Here is a 19,208-nt window from a genome sequence, read left to right as displayed (position 1 = left end):
AAAACTGTTTGTTGTGTGTTCCGTTTCACGTAAAGCCACAACGTGCTATCTCCCACCCCTAAATTAATGGAAAAGGGGGAGGGAAGAAAGAAATCGGTCTATTGAGGGCGCTGTATAATACGATTACAAAACACGTGCGTAGTTTATGGAGGGGAACGACTGAACGTCTTTATCGTCGTCATTCAGACAGTTAGCAAGCAAGCAACTTGTGTCGCGAAATCATATCAAACTATGATTTTCATTTCAAAACTTTTCAGTGGCGCTTGCAGAGTTATAACCTTAACGTCTGTAAACACAGTCTTTGTGACTGACAAGTCATCAACGCTCGGGAAATTAGGTAACTCACTGAACTGCATTTGTGTGTGTGTCACTGTTGTGTTGTCGCAAATTAATTGAATGTAATTTCCCTTAACCAGTTACACTATGCAAAAATATATGTATTTTGAGTGACCTCTAATTCTAAATTAGTACCACCCACACACACTTCTCTTGGCTCTAATTAAGAAGTATGTGCTCCTCTCTACAGGTAGTCTAGGACTCTAGTGTCAGTAGTTTGATTATAATTTTGACGTGTTATTTTTGTTGTGTTGAATTGAAGTTGTGGGGTTGTGGTCTCAATTCTGCCGCTCTAAGGCGCGTCTACCAGTGTTGAAGAATAGGTAGACGCGTGCGATCTAGCAGTAGCTGTAGCCGAAGTCGCCGTTTCGGACATGGCCTTAGTCTAATGTATATGTTTGCAATCGGGTAAATTAAACCATTTTTTTTTTTTAGGGGGGGGGGGTGGGTTAAAAATGTTTGAAAGAAGGGGCGTAATTTTAGCGGTCAGATTTGTCTTTTTTTATGAGTGAGAAATCATTGAGATTATCTGATTAAATGAAAATTCAGTTTTTTTTATTATTTTTATGTGGGAAAAGTACTTAAAAAAGACAATTTTGGACTCGTCGTGGTAAATTTTTCAATTCACATGATTTTCAACAAAATTGTATTCATTTTATGACGTGTCTGTCTTTGTTCTTCGTTTTCTTAAGGGATTTTGTACTTGCGGCAAGGATGTACTCTGTGTATGGTGGCCCAGAGGAGACATTACACAACAAGATTGATTCAAGTACGTAGAAACGTCAAGCCTGTGGATTGTGCAACATCATCACTATCTCAACTTAAGGGTCAAAGCTTAGGCAGAAAGTATGGTAAGTTATCAGGCCTGGGATAGTTCACGGAGGTAACAAAGGCAATTGCCTCCATCCCGTGCCCCCTGCAGCAGATTTCACGGAACGCTAGGATTAATCTTATCTCGAGTTTAGGAATGAATTAAATGGCAAAGTGACCAGGGGTAATATTGGAAGCGCTTTGAAACCCTGTTTGGGTGTGTAAAGCGCTGTATACAAATCAATGATTATTGTTATTACTAATGTTTTTTTAAATATTTGCAATGCAGCAACATCCCAGATTGCGCATCAGAGGGACGCGCACCAGAAGGGAAACCTGCAACAAAGTGAAGGAGAAAGTCTGACGCCCACGGAGGGAGTTCCCTCTGTGACATCACAACAGAATCACTCCAAACAGCCAGAAGCCTCGCAGCAATCGCCAAAAACAGTATCGAATTCCTTGCAGGGATCAGCCTCGGCAGATAAAGAAACGTCGGAACGAATATTTGACCCCGCGGCCAAGGCGACCTTATCATCCGATTTGGGTAATTTGTCAAGTTCCAAATCGCGACATCCCAAAGCTTCCAGTACGGGTAAGAGCAAATCTAAGAAAACTGCTCCACTCTCGGATAAAACTATCAGCAAGCAGAAAGAAGTGAAGTCAACTAAACCTCGGAAAGGGAAAACAAAACCAACAAAGGCATCATTGAGTACGTCGAGCGAGGAAAAAGCAACAGCAGGGAACCGTGGAACAAAGGATGGTAACCAGGCATGTCAACAGATTACGAGCAGCACAGGAGACATCGTCAAAATCCCAACAGAAATCACGCAGCCACGGGCGAGAAGTAAAGCAAAGTCTGTGAAGAGGAACCAGGGAAACAAGACTGGTAATCAAACAGCATCGAATCTCAGGGACTCGGCCAGTAGTAAGGATGGTCAGCTTAGAAGTCAACAGTCAAGTGAAAACGCAAGTCCCACGCTAAACGAATCTGGGGCGGAAAGATTAACATTCTCGCTGCCTGAAAAAATCAGTTCAACCAATTCCAGTGTAGACTTAGTGGAAAACAAATCAAGTGCAATAGCAGACAAAACCAGTGCAATCTCCAACAAACCACATCACGCATTAACGATTGATGAACAAACATCGCCAGATTCGTCAAAATTACGTACGGGAGCCGCTCAAGACATTGGAGCGGACAGTTGGCAGCCATCTTCCACAGATAATGTCGTTTCATCCCCCCGAACAATAGAGTTACTGGAGAAGAAAGGCTCCATGCATTTGCCAGGGGTGGTAGCAAAAGAAGGGGATGGGAAGGTGAAACCTGGGAAGGAGAGACGGAGGTGGACCAACGTCGACAGCCCTCAGGCCTACTTGCAGCCCTTCATGGACGTCAGCATTTTCTGTGGCATGGTGAGATATTTTTTTTGAAACTCGTAGAACACCCCTGTGTTCCAACACCCCTTAGTTCCAACACCCCTGTGTTCCGACACCCCTGTGTTCCGACACCCCTGTGTTCCGACACCCCTGTGTTCTGACACCCCTGTGTTCCGACCCCCCTGTGTTCCGACACCCCTGTGTTCCAACACCACTGTGTTTCGACACCCCTGGTTCTGAAACCCCTGTGTTCTGACACCCCTGTGTTCTGACACCCCTGTGTTCCGACACCCCGGTGTTCTGACACCCCTGTCAGTCGTGTTCTGACACCCCTGTGTTCTGATACCCCTGTGTTCTGACACCCCTGTGTTCTGACACCCCTGTGTTCTGACACCCCTGCGTTCTGACACCCCTGCGTTCTGACACCCCTGCGTTCCGACACCACTGTGTTTCGACACCCGTGTGTTCTGACACCCCTGTGTTCTGACACCCCTGTGTTCTGACACCCCTGCGTTCTGACACCCCTGCGTTCTGACACCCCTGCCATCTGACACCCCTGCGTTCCGACACCACTGCGTTCCGACACCACTGTGTTTCGACACCCGTGTGTTCTGACACCCCTGTGTTCTGACACCCCTGCGTTCTGACACCCCTGCGTTCTGACACCCCTGCGTTCCGACACCACTGCGTTCTGACACCACTGTGTATCGACACCCGTGTGTTCTGACACCCCTGTGTCCCGACGCCCCTGTGTTCCAACGCACCTGTGTTCCGACTTGATTGATTGTTTGTTTGTTCCTTGTATAGACCGAGGAGGCCCAGAAGCTGTTTGATTCAGCTAGACTCCACAACCAGGAGCTCAACACTGGCCATTACAATACAATGCTGCAAGCTTGGGCAAGAAAGGTAACTTCATTTTCTGTTTTTTATGTGTTCTGTTTGAAAATACCAGTAATTTTGTTTTATTTAAATAATTAGAGGTTTATTATGAACAATTTTTTTTTGCCACCCCCTTTTGTTCATAGGGAAATCTCAGTCAAGTGAGGGCGCTGTTCTCACAAATGGTCGCCAGCAAGTTGACACCGGATCTTCAGTCTTATGCTGCGGCACTGGAATGTATGGGAAGGTACAAATACAAACCGTTCATCAAATATCCTCCGAAATAGACTACAAGTGTAACGCAAGTCTCGTGCATATTTGAACATCGGGACCCACAAAAGTGTGCAAGTTTGTTTTCTTCACCAGCATTCTCCCTTGACAGCTAAATGCCAGACTTTAAAGGAACACGTTGCCTTAGATCGGACGAGTTGGTCTATAAAATGTGTTTGTAACCGTTTGTTATAAAATGCATATGGTTGGAAAGATGTTTTAAAAGTAGAATAGAATGATCCACACAAGTTTGCCTGGAAACTGCGTGGTTTTCCATTTCCTATGCGAACTAACACAGTCGGCCATTTATGGGAGTCAAAAAGTTGTTTGACTCCCATAAATGGCCAACCGTGCATGTTTGTGTGGATCATTGTATTCTACTTTTACAACATCTTTCTACCCATATGCATTTTATAACAAACGCTTTTCAAAGACCAACTCGGCCGGTCCAAGGCAACTTGTTCCTTTAAAACACCCGCGGACAGTCGAAATTCACTCCAAGTGGCCTGGCTGACTAGTTCAGTGTTGAAAAGCATGTCATTTCATATAAAGTATGGACTAGTGAACAGGCTAGGGGACCAGTGAAATGACAAGCTAATCGGGTCTTGCGGGCTAGTCACTGAAAAAGTTAAGGGCAAACGCTGTTCACACGTTTAAAAGCAATCTAAGACCCAAAGTGGTCCCCAAAATGCTTTGAATAAGGGAGAGTCTTTCATGATCTAATGCTTAATTTGTGTTTGTTGATGAAAACAAAATCTTTGGTTTTATTTTCTGAAAGCTCACTGATTATAAAGTTCATACTGGGTTAAGGATGAACAGTATTTGAAGTCCCCACATGTCACCATTTCATCAGGTCATTCGATTAGGTCAGTCGGTTGGTTAGTCGGGTCGATCTCTTTTTGATCCCTCTCATATTCATCGATTTTTTTTTTTTTTTAAACGAACCCTCTTCAGGATGAAAGACATCAACCACAAAACAGTAACCAAGTGTCTGGACCAGATGAAGGTCGACGAACTGACCGTCGAGGACATCTTCCAGAAGTGTACCTTCACCATCGACCAGAGAGAAGTCATCTTGAGCCTACTTGAAGATGTTCAGCCAGGGTTTAAGGCCCCGCCTCCGTTACAGCGCCCTCAATGTAACGTCGGTATCGTGAAGGAGCTGTATACAAAGGGCAGGGTGCCACATCTGGTATGAATTGAATCAAAACTTTTCTTAATTGTTTGGCTCGGCTATGGCTTCGTTTGAATCACGTCAAACACATTTTTTCTCAAAAGCGAAAAAACTCAAAAACAATCCTGGTGCATTGTAGGAGAACTGTCTCTTTTTTTACTTTGCTTGGTGGTGTTTTGGTTGTGACAAGTTTATTTGGAAAAAGAAACAGTTCATTCAAAATCAAGTCCTTGGTTGGTGGGAAGTCTTTACAGAAACAAGCTTTCGTCATCAAGACACTTGGGCCATTCAACATTGTTCAAAGTCAAGATTGTGTTTGCTGTAGTACAGAAGAATATTTCTTCGACCCAACTTTCTTCTGCTTTTCTTGAAGGGTAAACAGAGTCTATATCACCGTCGCACTGAGGCCATTCAAAGTCAAGATTGCGTTTGCTGTACTATAGCAGAATATATTATTTTTACACAACTTTCTTTTACTTTTCTTGCAGGGTAAACAGAGTCCATATCACCAAGGCACTGAGGCCATTCAAAGTCAAGATTGCGTTTGCTGTACTAAAGCAGAATATATTTTTTTACACAACTTTCTTCAACTTTTCTTGCAGGGTAAACAGAGCCCATGTCCAGAGATAATGAGCCAAGACGAGATGCTGAAGAAGCTGGACGAACAAATGAAGATGGAGAAGAGCGAAACGGTTTTGATTCCCTCGATCGAGAAGGAGATGTCAAATAATCAGAGCAAGGTAGGACGTTCATAATGGGTGGGTTTCGTTTAGCTTCCCTGGGTCGACCCTGGTCTTCCCCCAGTGCGTTTGAATAGTTTTGACGTCATTTCATGGGCTCACCGGGGTCGGCCCCAAAAACCCTGCTTGTGGAGTGACGTCACTACGAGAGTGGTGAGTGATAAAAAAGAATGAAAAAAACAAAGATTTTAGGCCTTGAGCAATGAGTCTGTTCCTTTTTGTTTTCCGTTTTTTAGAAAGCTATTTTGGAGCAGCATAAGCAAGAGTGGAGAGAGGCCTTGACCAGAAGCTTCAAATATGAACTGAAAAAACTCCGCAGGGCGAATAATCTAAGACGTGAGTTTAAACAATAATGCTCTTTCCAATAATGCTCTTTCCTATAGCTCGCTTCTTAAAGCCATTGGACCCTTTCGGTACAGAAAAAAAAAAAAAAGTTCACAGATTTACAAATAATTTACAGGGTTTACAGAAGGTAATGGTGAAAGACTTCTCTTGAAATATTAGTCCATGAAATGCTTTACTTTTTGAGAAAACGGTAAAACAATATAAATTCTCGTTAACGAGAATTACGGATTTGTTATAAACACATGTCATGACATGGCGAAACGCGCGAAAACAGGAGTGGGTTTTCCGTTATTTTCTCCGGACTCCGATGTCCGATTGAGCCTAAATTTCCACAATTATTATTTTATATATAAGTTGTGATACACGAAGTGTGGGACTTGGACAATACTGTTTACCGAAAGTGTATAATGGCTTTAAAAATTAACTCACACTTTCCTACAAGGTATACCTGGAGCTCAGAATTTTTAATTGTATTTGTTTATTATGATTGTGTTGTTGACTTTCCTCCAGGAGCAACGGTGGGTAAGACAAACTTCTATCCGTTCTTCTCCATCATGGATCCCCACGAGTACGTCAATCTCATGCTGGATGCCCTGCATGAGCTCGCAAACTCCACGGAGGGAAACATGACCGTCTTGCTGTCCAGAGAGCTCGGCTACAGAGTTCAGCGCAAATATCTTATCCGCAGGAAAATCAAGATGGGTGTAGCTGACAAGGCAAGTTCAGGTCCCAATTTCATGGCTCTGCTAACCGCCAAATTCTGCGCTTTTGATCACCATTCTCTGCTAACGTACAAACGCCGAATTTCTGCGCTAGCTATGTAAGCGTAGAATGCCTTGATTATGGAGTTCATACTTGAACTATTTATTTCGGTGAAATATCCCACTCTCAAATGATGTCGTTTTCGAGGAAAGTATATCTGAGAACCTTTATGAAGTGCAACTGCTGATTTTGGTTGTTAGACCCAAAATTAGAGACATTGTGTCTACATGCTAGAAACTGTGCATGGTTGTTCACTATTTCCTCCTGTCTTGCCCAATGGACTGAGCCCAAATGTTCATATGTTTGGTATTTTCTGTGTATGGTTGATCACACAAAACAATGAACACTGTCTTGCGACTGTTTTGTCAGCTCTACCAATCCTGCCGTCGATTTCATAAAGAGTTATGACTATTCCTAACTTAGGTCTAGTCTAAGGAGATATTAACAACTGAAGGCTAGTCCTAACTTGAGATAAAGACTAGTCTTAACTTTTTGTGAAATCGACCCCAGTACAATAAAGAGTGCTTTATATGCTTTTCTTTTCAGGTTTTGAAGTTATACAAAGAGTTTGTGAGTCGGAGTCTGAATGTGAAAGCGCTGAATCATCGTGAGTTATGGAAGAGCCTTGAAGACAGTATGCCGGAAGGGCCATCATTGGTGAGTATAATTTCAGCTGGGCCCAATTTCACAGAGCTGCTAAGCACACAAATTTGCTAAGCATGAAATTTCTTCCTTGATAACAACAGGATTACCATCCAAATTTCAATTTGTTGCATATTCCTTGTTACTGGTATTCAGCTGTTGTTTGCTCATCCTGAAAATCACGTGGAAATTTGTTTGGTAATCCTGTTTTTGTCAAGGAAGAAATTTCATGCTAAGCAAATTTTTGTGCTTAGCAGCTCTACAAAATTGGGCCCTGTCGATTTCACCAAACTGAGGATTTAATTTCTATCTTAGGATTAATCTTCTGACAAGTTAAGTTCCAAATACATAGACGTTAGGACGCATTGAACCAATGAGCTACTCGTCCTAATTCGAGATAGGATTTCATCCTAGCGTTTCGTGAAACCAGCTGCAGGGTTCTTTGAAAGATGGGTCCGGTGGTTCTTTTGTTTTTTCAATTCTAAATCTTTGACTGAGAGAAGAATGATGTTCAAAATGTTGAGTTTAATCCTCATAAATGTCTTTCAATCCTGCTGAGTATCACCCACAAAACAGAAGAGATACATCATCTCAGAAAAAAATGTTGATAGAAATGCAGGTCGGGTTTATATTGATAAGGCTTTGATATTGTATGTTTTTTATTTCCACTATTTTGTAAGTTAATATTGATATTTATTTATTTATTTTTTTTTTAACCACAGGATGCTGATGTGGAAAACTGGCCGGCAAATATCACACTTGGGGTAAGATTCCTTTTGTTAACATCAACAAATTTGTTTTAAAGTTGGGGTCGTAATTTGGATTTTGTCAAGGTAATGCTGTTTTTATCAAGGAAGAAATTTCATGCTAAGCAAATTTTTGTGCTAAGCAGCTGAATGAAATTGGGGCCAGATGTTTGCATCGTTTTCCTTCTCAATGGATGAGTTTTTAATCAAACTCTGCTGGCAAAGAATGATCTTTGTCTTTGGTGTTGCCAACATCTCAGAACTTGTTTTTTTCTTTTTTTCCCCGTAGATTGGAAGTCGTCTGGCAGAAATGATGATCAGGGAAATCAAGATTAACACGAATATGTCCTTCACCAATAAACCTGAGTAAGTTTTCTTTCACAAAGAATTAAAGGGACATTACAGAACTGGTTTTTGCCAACAAAACAGTCGCTGACAGTGTAAGCACTTTATGTAATCCACCATATACATAAACTGACAAACCTAATAAAAATAATAATAATAAGCCTTGTAATGCGCACATATCCACCCTGCTGGGTGTTCAAGGCGCAGTAAAACCAAAAACAAAACAAAAACAAAACACAACTCAAAGAAAAACAGACACAACAAAATTAGTCATTGAAAACCTGTGACATAAGATAAGTTTTGAGAAGAGACTTGAATTTTGCGGTACAGAGACAAGATCAAAGATTAAGTGGTAGAGAGTTCCAGATGCGTGGCGTGGCTGAAGAAAAAGACCTGTCACCCCATGAGTGTCGAGACTTGGGTTCAATGAGGAAAAGCATAGAACATGATCGAAGATTCCTTGATGGAGTGTAAACTTGAAGCAGTTCAGAAATATAGTGGGGAGCCTTGCCATTAAGAGCTTTGTGGACAATGAGCCTCAGCTTGAAGATGATTCGTTGAGAGATAGGGAGCCAGTGTAGTTGTTTCAGAATGGGGGTGATAGAACAGGATTTTCTAGACAGTGTCACAAGAAGTTTGAGATCAATCAGCCATCTGGGTCACGAGAAAACAGTGACGTTGGGCCCAGAGCTTGAGTCTGGCTGCTCTTAACCAGTCAGCGACGACACGATGTATTTGCAGAAGGAGTCTTTATGGGTTTCCTTTTCTTCCCCAACATAGGAAGATGATCCCAGCTCTATATCACATGTACACCTACAGAGGTTTCAAGCAAGTTGGCTACATTAAGGTCAGTACCAAGACTCGAGGAAAAAAACAAACACTTTCAGTCAGTCTGCGGTCATATACAATAGTTGTATATGTAAATTTTTATTCCATTTAGCTTTTACTTTGTCATGCTTGTTTACTTTATGGTTTTCTTGAATGATATTCTTCAATGATTAATTTCAAAATGTTGTTTATGCTTTCTTATTTCATATCTCTTTAACAAATATTTGTTTGTCGAAGGACGTTTTGTTTCTATCCTATGATTTGTGTCCGTTCCCACACAGCCCCATCCGTCCCTTGTTGAGCTGCTGCAACACGTGAAAGGGATCGAGATGCCATTTGATAGTAACCTACTCCCAATGATCAGTCCGCCCATTCCATGGTGCTCCGTCAAGTTTGGAGCTTTCCCGCTTAGCACAAGTGAGTAATAATTTTAGTTCATAAATACCCCAGACAGTTTGGCTATTCCTATGGGTGGAGAGCGTATCACATGTTTAAACGGTTGATAATGACTAGCTGGAGCTGTTTATACTCGGTTGTTTGCGGTTAGCATTCGTACGAGTTAGCGCACAACCTCGTTCCCCGGGGTGATTGATCTCGCCGTATCATTAGGCCATGGATACGAGGATGTATACTATGCACACAATTGCATATCTGAAAACTGTCTCATAAAAATGCACAACATGTACAGAGCTCAAGGACTTCAGAAAACAGGTAAGTTTTTCCTACTTCAATCTTAAATGACTGTTTGAGACCTAGCTTGCAGGGTTGTGGACTTGGGATCGACCCTGCCGGTTTTAAACTGCCGTTTAAGACCTCGTCAGAACTGAGAAGTTGATCCAGTAAAAAAGTGATCTACTGAATAATATTTTTACAACATTTTGTTATAATAGCTAAAATCATGCGCTGCAAAGATGGCACCCCACAGCACCAGTCCTTACTACAGAAGACAAAGTCCGCTGAACTCTATCCTGTGCTCGACTCGCTCAACCAGCTAGCCTCTACGCCATGGATCATCAATAAGCCTGTAAGCATAAACAATCAACAAGTAAATAAACAACTCAAAATTAAAGGCAAAATTGACCGTAGCTTTTGTTGGCTATGCAACCTCATAAAGACCAAGGAGTGGTTTGTATTGTGGCTTGATTAAATAGTGTGTTTTTCTGTGATGGCTCGTTAAAAGGGAAAGTATGCCTTTGGCTTTTGGAAACATTGAAGGACAAGGTGCCCCTTGCCCTCCTTGGACAACCGTCCCCATTCAAGCCTCTTTGTAGCTAGTTGCTCTGCCTCTCATAGTGGAATTTGGACATCTTCATAGACTAGATCCTTCCAGCGCAATGGCTGGCATCCACGTTGACCTGGGGCCGATTTCGCAAAGCAATACAGTTCATTGCAAGACAAATTGTCAGTATAACCATAGTAAAGTGATCACACTTTACTTAGCAACTATGATTGATTTGCAGTAATGATCAATCTGAGCTCTTTGTGAAGGCGGCCCCTGGTGTGATGAAATCATTGTAGTAGGCCTGCTCTTGTTTGCCTTACCTACAGTCTTTGCGTTCTTTGACATAGATTTTATTTATTTTATTTTTTTCTTCAGATTTTAGACGTGATCATCAACGTCTTCCAGAAAGGTGGGAGTCCGGAGCTAGACATTGCTCAGCCCCCTTCTGTGGTTGAACCAATCCCCAAGCCGACTGGGTAATCTTGATTATTATCATTTAACCAGAGTTCACTTCTGCGGTCACAATAATGGGAAAAACTCAGCGCTTACGAAAGCAGGGAATTCTGCGCTTACGGCAAGCGTAGTTCAGAGAATTTGTACTCGTGCATGCGCGTACTAAACGTTACTAGGCATTCTTTGCTTACATAGCTAGCGCAGATATTCGGCGCTTGCACAGTAAGCGGAGAATGGTGATCATAAGCGCAGAATTCGGAAGTAAGCGGAGCCATGAAATTGGGACCAGGAAACCCTAACTGCCCGAAACGTTTTGTAATGGTTTCTGTGGACTCATTACACTAGTTTTTTATGTCACATTGCCAAAGGTCCCATGATTACCCTGTGTTGTACAGCAGGCCATGAATTTCAACTTCGAGAAGGCAAGGCCATTTTGGGGTTTCTTTTTTAAGTACACTTTCAATAGAAATGCCAATTAACAGGATTCAATATTTTTAACGGCTGCTTTTATAATTCTCCTCTAACAACAAAAATGCACAAACTGTAGGGAGCTGACCCAGAATGACCTGGTAAAGATTCAGCAACAGAGGGCGCTGTTACGCAAGAAGCAAGCTGAGATGCACAGCCTAAGGATGGATGCGTTGTATAAGTTCTCTATCGCAGACAAGGTGAGTTTATGATTGAAATTTCAAAAAATTAACGTAGTTGGTCTCCATGCACCTTCCAATGAGCACCCCCGAGTGTGAGTTTTCTTTGCTTAGCCTACTTGACTAGTGTAGACATTCTCGACTTAACCTGTAAGCGTAGAATGGTTACTGTAAGCGCATAACTCTGCAGAGCCACAGAATTTGGCCCAGCGCCCGATTCGTTGGCTCTTAAGCAGAAAATTTGCTGCTCGGCAAAAATAAACAGAATACCAGTCACAGGGAACATATGACATGATGTTTTAGCTGGTTACCTTATGCTGGTAAGCACAAAATTGTTGCTTAGCTACTTTTCATGCTTAAACAGCTCTATGAATGTGGTTACCGATTTTCACTGACCACTTGGTTTTCTTTGTTCAGTATCGGAACGAGATCTTCTGGTTTCCACACAACATGGACTTCCGTGGCCGGGTCTACCCATGCCCGCCCCACTTCAATCACATGGGCAGCGACGTCACACGGAGCATCTTAATGTTCGCCGAGGGACTACCGCTGGGTCCCGCAGGACTCGACTGGCTTAAGATCCACCTGGTTAATCTGACCGGTCACAAGAAGAGGTATTAGCGCTGCCTCTGTTTGTTTCGTCTCTGTTTGTTTCCCTCTTCTTGTAAACCCTGCAACAGTCCAGGGGTGGGTTTCACAAAGAGTTAAAGACACCAGACACCGGACACTATTGGTAATTGTCTTCTCACTTGAATTATCTCAACATAGGAAAAGCTCTTTGTGAAATCGACCCCTTGGCCCAGTTTCATAAAGCCTGTAAGCACTAAAACTTGCTCAGCTTAAACAACTTTTGCTTAGCAAAAAGACGTTTACCAGCCAGGATATTGTACAGTTAGCATTGATGTAACCGGTACCCACGATCATTTCTTGCTAAGGCAAGAAACTTGCCAAACAGAATTTTCTGCCGAAACAGCTTTATGAAATTGGGCCCCGACAAAAAAAAAAAGTTCTCTTGGATCGTCTTCAACACAGTTTGTCGCAAAGTTAGCAAAGAAAACATTGATAACAAATATTTTGCATAAAAACATTTCAAACACATAAAAAAGATAATCAGTGACTGCTTGATGTTATTAATCCCAGGTGCTCATTGCCCGAGAGATTAGCCTATGCAAATGAGATATTGCCGGAGATCAAGGACTCGGCGGAAAAACCCTTGGAGGGAAAGGGTTGGTGGAAGGGCGCCGAGGACAAGTGGCAGGCCCTCGCTTGTTGCATTGAGATCATCAACGCCCTGAAGCTTCCAGACCCCAGTGGCTTCATAAGCCACTTGCCTGTACATCAGGTAGGTAATCCAGTGCGACTTTTGGCTAAGGCTCTGGCTCCCTTGGCAATTTTTGAAAGCGTAGAGTTTCGCTTCGGGATTTCGAACGATTTTTTTAAAGATTTTGTTACTCAAGTTCGCCCAAAACAAGGCTAAAAGCCACTCTAGGTAAAGGGCTAAAGGGAAAAAACATAGAATTGCAGAAACTCAGTGGAGCTGAAGGTAGGTATTGATATTCCCCTGAAAAGATGGCAGATCATAGGCGGAAGGTGTAGAAGCCAAAGCCAAAGCTGTGGTTCTTTAAGAATGGTTTAAGATTCGGGTCATCAGGCTTGGACCTTAAGAGAAACCACATGATCAAAAACCACAATAAAACCATAAAAGCAAATCCCAAAAGCTTGAACAGACACTGGCGGCCAGGCCGGCCGAAAAAGTACATTTTACCATATTGATTGTTCTTGTATTTTACCCTGATGGGTTGTTGTTGTTTTTGTTTTTTCTCCCAGGATGGATCGTGTAACGGTCTTCAGCACTACGCGGCCTTAGGCAGGGATGTCATCGGCTCCCACCAAGTCAACCTCTGTCCCACGGATGTCCCACAGGACGTGTACAGCGGAGTCGCTCAAATGGTAATAGCTTGACCTGATGGTCAAAGGTCCTAAGCTCAAAAATAATGCTGACAATTTTCTGCTAAGCAAAAATATGCAGGTTACCAGTCAGAAATTGTCCTTGTGGAATGGTCTTTTGGCTGGTAACCTTATTCTGATGAGTATAATTTTCTACGCTTAAAGCAGCTCTATTAAATCAGGCACAGAATGTTTAGCAATTTTTTCCATCCAGATTTATAGGGTCATTTTTCTCGGTTGTTATTTTTTATTTGCAATTTGTTCAATGTTTTTAAATTAGTATTAGTTTTGGACAATGTCAATTTTATTTAAAGCACCTGTGAGCATTTTTCTTTTTAATGGTTATGGTGCTACCTTAATTATTCTTATTATAATTATTTGCTAATGAACTCAATGAATTGATTTCAATTCATTGAGTTCATTAGCAAATAATTATAATAAGAATAATTAAGGTAGCACCATAACCATTAAGTTTATAATTCATTCAATTATTATTATTTGCTGGCTAACAAACTGAAATGAAAACAAATGAATTTATAAAATATCGCTTCTGGATGTATTTGTAGGTTGAAGAGATTTGCAAGAGAGATGCAGAGAATGGCGTTCCACAAGCCAAGCTGTTAACCGGTCACATTCAACGCAAGGTATGTAAAACTAAGAAGACTCGGACGAGTCTATTAATCAGGCTTTCTAAACGGTTCACAAGTCAAATTTTCCAATTTCATGTTACAGCTAATTTTTAAATTTTTACAAATTTGTTATGCAAGTCGCCAGACACACAAGGCCTGAAGGCCACTTCAAGGTGTGGGCTACAAATCAACTTTTTTTTCCAGGGGACGTTGCCACCTACTGTGGGAGCCTAAAGCAAGGTTGAGTTCAAAGAGGTCCAGGTCACCTGACTTATGTGGACCTACTAATAAGGGACACTGGGTTTGTGACAGCTGGAGAAATATCTACATGCATGAGGGACAGGGAGATCTGGGGACAACTCGGCCGTAACATCATTGACCAAGGATCCCACTTGAAATCAAAGGAGAAGATTTTGCTCTGGAGTTGTTTATTTGACAGGCAGCCAGTGAAGTTTTTAACATTTTAAATGTTTTATATTTTGTGTAGGTTGTGAAGCAGACCGTTATGACGGTGGTTTACGGCGTGACGATGTACGGCGGGAAGTGGCAGATCCACAAGCAGCTGAGTGAGGTACCATCAGAGGTCCGGCTTTATGCAGCCGGCTACCTGGCGAGAAATGTCTTCAAGAGCCTTCGGGAGATGTTCACGAAAACCAGAGAGATTCAGGTAAAATCCTCGTAAAATGGAAATGCTTGATTTTGATAGATTGAGGAAGGGCTCTAAGGTCAAACTTGGTCCAGAGATCAGGCTGTATGAGGCTTGCTACCCAGCGTGAAATGTCTTCAAAATCCTTCGGGAGATGTTCACGAAAACCAGAGAGATTCGGGTATCAATTCCCCAGAATATGTGTCGTAAATGGAAATGCTTGAGTTTGGCCTAAACTTTTTTTTGTGACTTGCCTGGAGGACTAGTTGGCTTGTCATTAAACTAGTCCATCACCTTTTTAAATGAAATAGGGAAGCTTTTCAACACTGAAGTAGCCCGCCAGACCACTTGGGGAGGATTTTGACCGGTCCTCCGGTGTTTCAACTGGTATCTGGCCAACGGACAACTGTTACGGGAGAACGCTGCTGATATAGAAAAAACACTTTTCCAACGTTCAAGATTTAACCATTCTGTACAAATGTCTGTTCTTTCATCATATTTTGTATCTTGTATTATTTGCGTTGTTTTTGTGATAGCTTTTGCTCTTGATCAATTCCATCTGTGTACATACTTTTGTATATGTTTGTGTGAATGTAGGTTTTTTTTTAACAGGTGTATCGTATAATTCTTCTTGATGATAACTTTTAATTTTGCTAGTTTGTATTTTTACTTAGAGTAATGATTGTTTTATTCGTAACTGACTGGTCTAGATTTTAATTTTTTTTTTTTTTTTTTCGTGTTATATTTTGTAAGCATGTCGTTTTTAGTGTTTTTCAGTGATAAATTTGTGTAGGCCTACAGATAATTTTTGTAGTTCATTCCTAAATGTTGATGATGTTTGATCAAAATAACATTGATTTTTAACCTTCAGCCTGCCGAACAAATTCTTAATGAAATGTTCAGGCACACTTGGGTTTTTTTGTAGTAAGGACACAATTGGTAATTACTCAAAATAATTGTTAGCATAAAACCTTACTTGGTAACGAGTAGTAGAGAGCTGTTGATAGTATAAAACATTGTGAGAAATGGCTCCCTCTGAAGTAACGTAGTTTTTGATAAAGAGGTAATTTTTATATGAAAAATTACTTCTTTCTCGAAAACTTAATCAAATTCGTGGAAAAGTACTTCTTTCTCGAAAACTAAGCACTTCAGAGGGAGCCCTTTCTCACCATGTTTTATACCATCAACCTCTCCCCATTACTCGTCACCAAGAAAGGTTTTTCTGGCAATAATTATTTTGAGTAATTACCAATAGTGTCCACTGCCTTTAATGGATCGGTCTATGACCAAAGGTGTCCTGTGCCCTCGTTCGCACCATCACAGCTTGGCTTAATGTTTGTGGTTCCTTTCGTAGGATTGGTTGACTGATTGTGCGTGGTTGATCTCCAAGGCAGGTCAGACAGTGGAGTGGGTAACCCCCCTGGGCTTGCCGGTCATCCAGCCCTACCACAAGAAGAACATGAAGGTCATTAACCACGCTGACCATGTCATGTACCACACTGACCGCTCCAATACAGACGAGTAAGTCCCGCTGCCCAATTTCATAGAGCTGCTAAGCATAAAAATTTGCTTAGCATGAAATTTTTGCCGCGATAAAAGCAGGATTACCAACCAAATTTCCACATGATTTTCAGGATAAGCAAACAACAGCCGAGTACCAGTAACAAGCACTATGCAACAAATGTAAATTTGGTTGGTAATCCTGTTTTTATCAAGGAAGAAATTATGTTTTTTACCAGAAGTCGTTAATATGAAAACAAACAAAATTGATGCCGAAAGGGTAAACCTTTTAATCCTCCTTTTTTTTTAAATGTTTTTTTTTTCAGGTTACCGGATACCATGAAGCAGAAGAACGCCTTCCCACCAAACTTCATCCACTCCTTGGACTCAACTCACATGATGCTAACGTCTCTCAATTGTCACCACGAGGGCATTGCTTACGCCTCTGTGCATGACTGTTTCTGGACACATGCCGCCTCCATCAATGTCATGAACAGAGTAAGGGAAAACAGAATCCGACTGTCTTTTTTCAGGACTTAGGACAAGTTAAATTCCGTATTCGAAGATGCTTTGTGAAAACGGCTGCAGCGCCCTCAATGAGATCAAAGGAAGACCCATCATAGACCTTTTTTCGCAAATACCCTTTTGCGATAAGGGCCCAGTTTAATGGCACTGCTTACCATCTAGGCCTACTAGAAAAATTATTTGTCTTGAAAAACTACTTGTATATAGTTTTAATACTTAACTGTAAGTTCTCATTCTTGTTTGGGAACAAGGAACAAGAATTAGCTATTGACCATTATCATGCTGCCTCCATCCTGGTCTTGTTCCTAGTATCGAATAACAATAATGAATGCTTATAATCCTTTTGCAAACAGATACCAGGCTATTTTGTTCTTAAAGCCTAGGTTTGGTAAAATTGATATCAATGGGAGAAATTAAAGATGGCTGCACCGTGATAAAGGTCTATTACAAACTGCTTACCAATATTAGTAATAATAATAATAATAGTAAAAATTTATGTAGCGCCATATCCATCGAAAACAATGCTCCATGGCGCTAATACAGAGAAACATTAAAAATTTAGATAATCAGCAAGAACAACAAGATTTAAAAATAAGTTCAAAATCAAGCGAACAATGACAAGCAATTAAAGAAATTAACAATATACAATGGAAAGTTATAAAATACACAATAGGAGTATGCACAATTTTAAAACTGCAAAGAGATTGTACAAACAGACCAGCTGTGACCAAATAAAATTGTAAAAAGAGACATTCACTAAAACCAATCAAATATAAGTTGTGGTATAAATGCAAACAAGTGGTCATTGTGTTAAACTTTGACCCTTGCAGTGTCTTTCTCAAAGGCTGACATTTTTTGTTTTTATTTTTTTGCTTAGATATGCAGAGAGCAGTTTGTGAGATTGCACAGCGAACCGATCCTGAACAATCTAGCTGAGTTCATGATGGAGAAATATGGTGACCTGTGAGTACCCCCTTTTCCCTCCGGTTTGTGGGGATGCATTCTATAGAAACTTGACTGGAAAAGAGACTACCCGTAGATTGATAGATAGATTAAACTTTATTGTCCAACACAAGGAAATTCATAGGGCTTTTTGAAAGTATAACAACTTATAAAATACATAGAACACTTCAGGCAATAGTCCTGTGAAAAAAAAATATCACAGGCATATTTACTTGGTGGGATTTGAACCCACGACCCTTGCAATTCTAGAGCAGTGTCTTACCAACTAGACTACCGAGATTGCCTGGTAGCTAGAGGCAGTTTGAATCCTATGTTATGGTACTGCAAACAATTTAATAGATGTTAAACTTGCATATTATTATTATTATTAATTTAACCAATATACAAATTACCGTTTATAGGAACCATAGAAGACGCCTGGAAGAGTTTCTTATCTTCTTTCTTTTATTTACCTGATATACAGAACGATCTCCCAAGGTGCCAAGGTACAGAAGGAAAACCCACAACTCAAAGTCATAGGTGACTACATCAAACAAGTTCCTGAGAAAGGAGATTTTGATCTCAAAAATGTCTTGAAGTCGACTTTCTTCTTCAGCTGAAGATGGAAAGAGGCCAAGAACAATAATCTCGGACTGGTGGGGTCTGCATCAACAGGTTCCTGAGAAAGGAGATTTTGATCTCAGAAATGTCTTGACGTCAACTTTCTTCTTCAGCTGAAGATGGACAGAGGCCAAGAACAATAATCTCGGACTGGTGAGGTCTGCATCAAACAGGTTCCTGATTTTGATCTCAGAAATGTCTTGAAGTCGACTTTCTTCTTCAGCTGAAAATGGAAAGACAGCAAGAACAATAATCTCAGACTGGTGAGGTCTGCATCAAACAGGTTCCTGAGAAAGCAGACTTTGATCTCAGTAATGTCTTGACGTCAACTTTCTTCTTCAGCTGAAGTTGGAAAGTGGCAAAGAACAATAATCTCGGACTGGTGGGGTTTGCATCAAACAGGTTCCTGAGAAAGGAGACTTTTATCTCAAAAATGTCTTGAAGTCAACTTTCTTCTTCAAGAAAAATGACTGGTGCGTCAAAAGGAAGATTGACTGTGTACCGTGTAGATGCATTCAGCACATATTGCAGGCTGGCATAGTTTATAAATCTTTCTAAAAATAAAACTACAGTGGATGATATTGAATGGTCAGACAGTAGGAGGGTTGACTGTGTGCTGTGTAGATGCATTCGCCAAGTGATAACAGTTTATTCTAAACTACAGCAGATGATATTGAATGGTCAGACAGTAGGAGGGTTGACTGCACTGTGTAGATGAATTCACATGCTACCATTATAGGCTGGCATTGTAATCTGGACGCATGTACAAAACAAACCTTGGTGGATGATATTGAATGGTCAGATAGTCCGAGGGTTAAGATTGTA

General features: G+C 41.1%; 1 protein-coding gene across 1 annotated transcript; it reads left to right on the top strand.

Moving 5' to 3' along the window:
• The first annotated feature begins 141 nt into the window (after positions 1 to 141).
• LOC139950400 (DNA-directed RNA polymerase, mitochondrial-like) lies at positions 142 to 19,195 on the top strand. The gene is made up of 26 exons (XM_071949045.1): positions 142 to 337; positions 1,029 to 1,187; positions 1,436 to 2,556; positions 3,328 to 3,426; positions 3,546 to 3,646; positions 4,624 to 4,861; positions 5,446 to 5,583; positions 5,820 to 5,919; positions 6,439 to 6,644; positions 7,237 to 7,347; positions 8,055 to 8,096; positions 8,368 to 8,444; positions 9,204 to 9,270; positions 9,533 to 9,668; positions 10,142 to 10,275; positions 10,849 to 10,949; positions 11,474 to 11,594; positions 11,991 to 12,187; positions 12,714 to 12,915; positions 13,401 to 13,523; positions 14,087 to 14,164; positions 14,637 to 14,816; positions 16,150 to 16,316; positions 16,622 to 16,793; positions 17,698 to 17,783; positions 18,247 to 19,195. The coding sequence occupies exons 1-26, from the start codon at positions 232 to 234 to the stop codon at positions 18,380 to 18,382; spliced, it is 4,398 nt and encodes a 1,465-aa protein (XP_071805146.1). The 5' UTR covers positions 142 to 231; the 3' UTR covers positions 18,383 to 19,195.
• The last annotated feature ends 13 nt before the right edge of the window (positions 19,196 to 19,208 follow it).

Source organism: Asterias amurensis, chromosome 18 (genome assembly GCF_032118995.1).
Source record: "Asterias amurensis chromosome 18, ASM3211899v1".
Taxonomy (NCBI): Eukaryota; Metazoa; Echinodermata; class Asteroidea; order Forcipulatida; family Asteriidae; genus Asterias; species Asterias amurensis.
Note: the sequence above shows the minus strand (reverse complement) of the source record. Positions and strands in the feature narration are given on the sequence as shown.